Below are 5056 nucleotides of genomic sequence, written 5' to 3'. Positions count from 1 at the left end.
GTATATAACCCCATAGAATCCATCCTCTGAAGCAGCCATTTTCTCCAGGGAACCGAACTCTGTTGTCTGAGGAGCAGTTCTAATAGCAGGAAATCTCCAGGCAGCTCCTGGAGTTTGGCAACCCTAGTCCATTGGGCAACAGGGAAACCTGGTCAGTGCCAGGTGGAACTGACCGTGCCTTCAAACCTGCTTCAGAGTCCTCTGTAATGTTCAGAGAGTCCAGGGTAAAGAACCCAAGGTGGGAAGAAGCTTGTAACAGCAGTAACTTTTATTTATTCATTCATTCATTCATTCATTCATTCATTCAATTTATACCCCGCCCTCCCCGCGAGCAGGCTCAGGGCTGCTTACATTAGCTGGTACATAGGTACCAATAAAAGGTACCTTTTGAAGGGCACTGCCCTCTTCCATAGGCTTTAGGTGCAGAAAGTTGTGAATTTGGTTAAAACGCTGCCATGGGAACTTTGTTCGAGCTTGTGGGTTTGGCACCAAGAGAAACTGGAGAACTGGACAGGCAAGAATCCTGTTACGTCTCCGCTGCACCGGGGCTGAATTCTTCTCTCTCTTCTGTGCTCAGAAACGGCTCGCAGGATGACGACGGAAAGAGATTCGGAGACTACCTTCGATGAGGATTCCCAGCCCAACGATGAGGAGATGCCGTATAGCGACGATGAGACGGAGGACGAATTGGACACGCCGCCCGCCGTCGAGCCGGAGCAGAACCGCATCAACAGGGAAGTGGAAGTGACTCGAGAAACACTGAGAAAGGGTGAGGACGCGAGCAAATAATAACCGCCAAGACAGATTTTACAGAAGCGAAGTTAACAGTTAACTGAATGGATGTTGCTAACAATATTACATCCAGCTCAGAATATACTGTTAAGTGCCCTCCATGCGCCCTCCACCCTGAGAGGAGATAATTAAGATTCTGTTAGGTAAAGGTAAAGGTTTCCCTTGCTCGAAAGCCAGTCAAATCCGACTCTAGGAATGCAGTGCTCATCTCCGTTTCCAAGCCAAAGAGCCAGTGCTGTCCAGAGACGTTTCCGTGTTGACATATTTATTGCTTTACAACTGTTGACCTTATAACCTTAACTTGTTATTTTAGCTTTTCACTTTGCATAACTTAAACATCATCAAGTTACATGTTAATTTGCCGTTAAACTAGGGTTGCCAAGTTGATCTTTTCCGGGAGCAGGCGGCTCCCGTCACTTCCGGGTGACGCACACGTCAGAGAGGAGTTCCCCCGGGGCCCGATCTAGCGCCGCCGGGGAACGGGCCTCTGGGACGGGGGTTTCCTTGCCCCCCGGGGGGACTTAGGATCCCTACGTTAAACCCCTGTCTATAAGTTTAGAACCTCATCTACCATTCCAACGTAATTGAAAAAGTGTGCCTTGCACACAAAGGCTCATACCTTGAATAAACCTTTGTTGGTCTAAAAGTGCCTGTAAAGGTAAAGGTTGACTGGACTCTAAATTTGTTTGTTTGCTTCAATATTTCTGATGCCTCTCAAAGCCACTTGTGGGCTGACACAGTGCAACACCTACCGTACAAACAAGGGTCATTTCGTAGAAAAAGCGGTGTAGGGGCTCATTAGCATAACTTATTAGCATAACTTATTTGCATGTGCCACACCCCCTGGCATCACCGGAAGTGTGTCAGATGGCAACACCCACCGCTCAGGCTCCACTGGACTGTTTTGGATTGCTAGCTTTTGACTCTTTACTGCCGGAGCTCTGCTCCAGTGCGCTCCTACACGAAATGACCTCTGCCTATAAAGATCGGTTTGTTTATTTATTTACATGATTTATAGCCCGCCTTTCTCATAGGGACTCAGAGCAGATTACGTGGAGTGAGTCAGCACAATCACAAACAATGGGACATTCAGTAACCAATGCATTAGGATGTTAGAAGTCTGGAACCAGCAGGAAGAACTGAAGTGTAGTATAAGTATTCAGATGATACATTAAGGAGTACAGAAATTACATAAATTGGATTCTACCTACAGTAAGCGAAATGCAGCGGTATAAACCACAGTCCTTCATCATTCCTCTGACCAAATTTGTAAAACCATTTTGTTCAGTCCATGGAGATAGATCAAGATGGGTAGCCGTGTCAGTCTGTCCATAGCAGTAGAAACGAGCAAGAGTCCAGTAGCGCCTTAACGACGAACAAAATTTTGGCAGGGGTTGAGCTTTTGTGAGTCACCGCTCACTCCCAAAAGCTCACACCCTGCTACAAATTTTGTTTGTCTTTAAGGCGCTACTGCTTGTTCTCTACATTTTGTACAGTGCAGTCCTATTATCTGTGCAGAAAAGCCCGCTTGAATAGTTCAGTTTTGGAAAGTGGAGAAATGCGAAGCATGGTAAGTTAAGATGGGTGGTTTCTTAAGGCCATCTCCGGCAAGTGTAAGGCGCTACTGCTTGTTCTCTACATTTTGTACAGTGCAGTCCTATTATCTGTGCTGAAAAGCCCGCTTGAGTAGTTCAGTTTTGGAAAGTGGAGAAATGTGAAGCATGGTAAGTTAAGATGAGTGGTTTCTTAAGGCCATCTCCGCCAAGTGTACTAGGGTTGCCAACTCCAGGTTGGGAAATTCCTGGGGAATTTGAGGAAGGACCTCAGAGGGTTATAATGCCATAGAGACCGCCCTCCAAAGCAGCCATTTTATCCAGGGGAATGGATCTCTGCAGTCTGGCGATCCGTCATAATTCCTAGGCCTCACTAGGGCTCCCAAGTGGGGGTGGGGGCGGGGGCGGATAAACCCCCGCTTTGGAGGCTCGATTCCCACCGCCGCAGAATCATGATCGACGCCTTCAACATGATCGACGTCGTGCGTCACTTCCGGTGACGTGCTGGCGGTGTGCGTGTGCTTTGCACATCGACAGACGACTCCCGGAGCCCGGCGAGGCTCCTCCACCAGTAAGAAATTTTGACTTGGCAACCTTAGGCCTCACCTAGAGGCTGTCAACCCTAAACAAGTGGCTGACTGAAAATATACTTAAGGACCATTTTGTTTGTGTCTATTTTCCACCTAATGCCAACAAATGATGTACAGGCTATTTTCCAAATTTTGTATATTTTGTAGAGATGTTTCCTTTAAAATGGTAGGCCATGGAATTGTGCCACTACCGACCTGGCAGAGCCAGTTCACGCAAGCGGTGCCCTGACACAAACCTGGCACACTCCCAAGGCCATTGTGATTGGAACTATTATTGCACGAAAAAAACCCCTCCACTTGGTGAGGTAAATATTAATAATAGCTTCAGTGTGAGGAAAAATAGTTACGGTGCTACATTTTATTTTCCCCCAAGATCTGATATATCGTGCTTCAGTGTAGAGCCAGTTTGGTGTAGTGGTTAGGAGGATGGACTCTGGAGAACCAGGTTTGATTCCCCACTCCTCCACATGCAGCCAGCTGGATGACCTTGAGTCACAGTTCTCTCAGAGCTGTTCTCCCAAGAGCAGTTCTCTCAGAGCTCTCTCAGGGGGTGTCCGTTGTGGGGAGAGGAAGGGAAGGAGATTGTAAACTGCTCTGAGACTCCAGGTGAAGGGGGGTGGGGTAAGGGTGGGGTATAAATCCAATCTCCTCCTCCTCCTTCTCCTCCTCCTCCTCCAGATGGATATACTAAGATAGTCTCTCATCACACTGGTCCTAATTTTCTAAAAGGTGAAATGTTGGGATCACGAGGGACTGCATGTTATTTACCTGGGGTGTCTTCTCCACTCTGCCAGGAGTCAACTTTCCTTTATGTATCCTATAAGAACTTGTTCTCCCAGTTTTTTGATATTTTTTCCACCTAGGTTGTTTTGCTGGTTTACTAGAATTTCTAGTTTGCATTCACAGAAACAAAAGTGAAGCATGAGCTAGGATCATAAGCAATGCTCCCTCTAAGCTGTGGAGTCTTGTGAGCAAAAATTCTACTTTGTGAGCTACTGGCATTAAAGTTGTGAGCGAGTGATCTGGCTCCTGCATAAATTAGTTTGCTCTGGAGCCCTCCTTCCTGAGCTCAGACAAAAATGTGTGCGCTGGAGGCTAAAAACGATGAGCTAGCTCACACTAACTCAGCTTAGAGGGAACACTGGTCATAAGCGGTGCTGGAAATTCAGTGAAGCCACGCGGAATGCAAGTTCCCTAGTTCCGGTGACTTTTTTCTCAGGCCATCTGGGTATTTTGAAACTTACTTAGACACATTAATCATACTGTCTCCCAATAATGTTAACTCTGATCTGATAAGGAAAAAAAATGGAGGTATTTGACATCCGGATGTCCAAGGGTTGCCAGCTCTAAGTTGGGAAACTCTGGGAGATATTGGGGGTGGAGCCTAGGGAGGGTGTGGCTTGGGGAGGGGAGTGGCCTCAGTGGGGTACAATGGGGTATAATGCTACTTTCAAAGCAGCCATTTTCTGCAGGGGAACTGATCTCTGTAACTTGGAGACCAGTTGTAATTCTGAGAGATCTCCAGGTCCCACCTGGAGATGAGGGTTGCAAGGTGTCCCCCCACCCCTCCGGCCACCGACAGGGGATGGGTGAGTAGGGTGTCCAGTTCCAGGTTGGGAAACTCCTGGAGATTAGGGGATGGAGCCTGGGGAGAACAGGGACTTCAGTGGGGTCCAATGCCATAGAGTCCACCCCCCAAAGCACTCAATGAAATTGCTGAGCAGTCAGGTTAGAATGGATAAAAGGAAGTACTTCTTTCACCCAAAGAGTGATTAGCATGTGGAATTCACTGCCACAGGAGGTGGCAGCGGCTACAAGCATGGACAGCTTCAAGAGGGAATTGGAGAACATATGGAGCAGCAGTCCATCTATATATCTAATTCCGAAGTCGCCCCCTGGTGTGTGGATACTTATTTCCGCACATCGGGGGGGCCTGGAGGGGAGGGAGAGTTTTGTGCACACGTGGGGCGGTCCCCAAGTGTGCACAAAAATCTGTAAAAAATATCGGGGGGATGTTTAAATCCCTCCGAAACTGACAGAGCGTCCCCTGCGCATGCGCAGGGAACGCTCTGCAGCCGGCCTCCCGCCGCCACTAGGGGGGGGACAGCAGCGAAGGCCAAG

At 48.0% G+C, this 5056-nt stretch overlaps 1 protein-coding gene across 1 annotated transcript in view; it reads left to right on the top strand.

Annotated features, from left to right (window-relative positions):
* Positions 1-591: 591 nt before the first annotated feature.
* The window catches only part of ATP8B1 (ATPase, aminophospholipid transporter, class I, type 8B, member 1), a 48020-nt gene continuing 43555 nt past the window's right edge, over positions 592-5056 (top strand). The window contains exon 1 of the mRNA XM_015412133.1: positions 592-769. Within this exon, the coding sequence (XP_015267619.1) occupies positions 592-769 (178 nt within the window). The remainder of the gene's footprint in view (positions 770-5056) is intronic.

The sequence above is a fragment of the Gekko japonicus genome, unplaced genomic scaffold (assembly GCF_001447785.1).
Source record: "Gekko japonicus isolate JY-2015 unplaced genomic scaffold, Gekko_japonicus_V1.1 scaffold2076, whole genome shotgun sequence".
Classification (NCBI taxonomy): Eukaryota; Metazoa; Chordata; class Lepidosauria; order Squamata; family Gekkonidae; genus Gekko; species Gekko japonicus.
The sequence above is the reverse complement of the archived record's forward strand: the minus strand, read 5'-3'. Positions and strand labels throughout refer to the sequence as shown.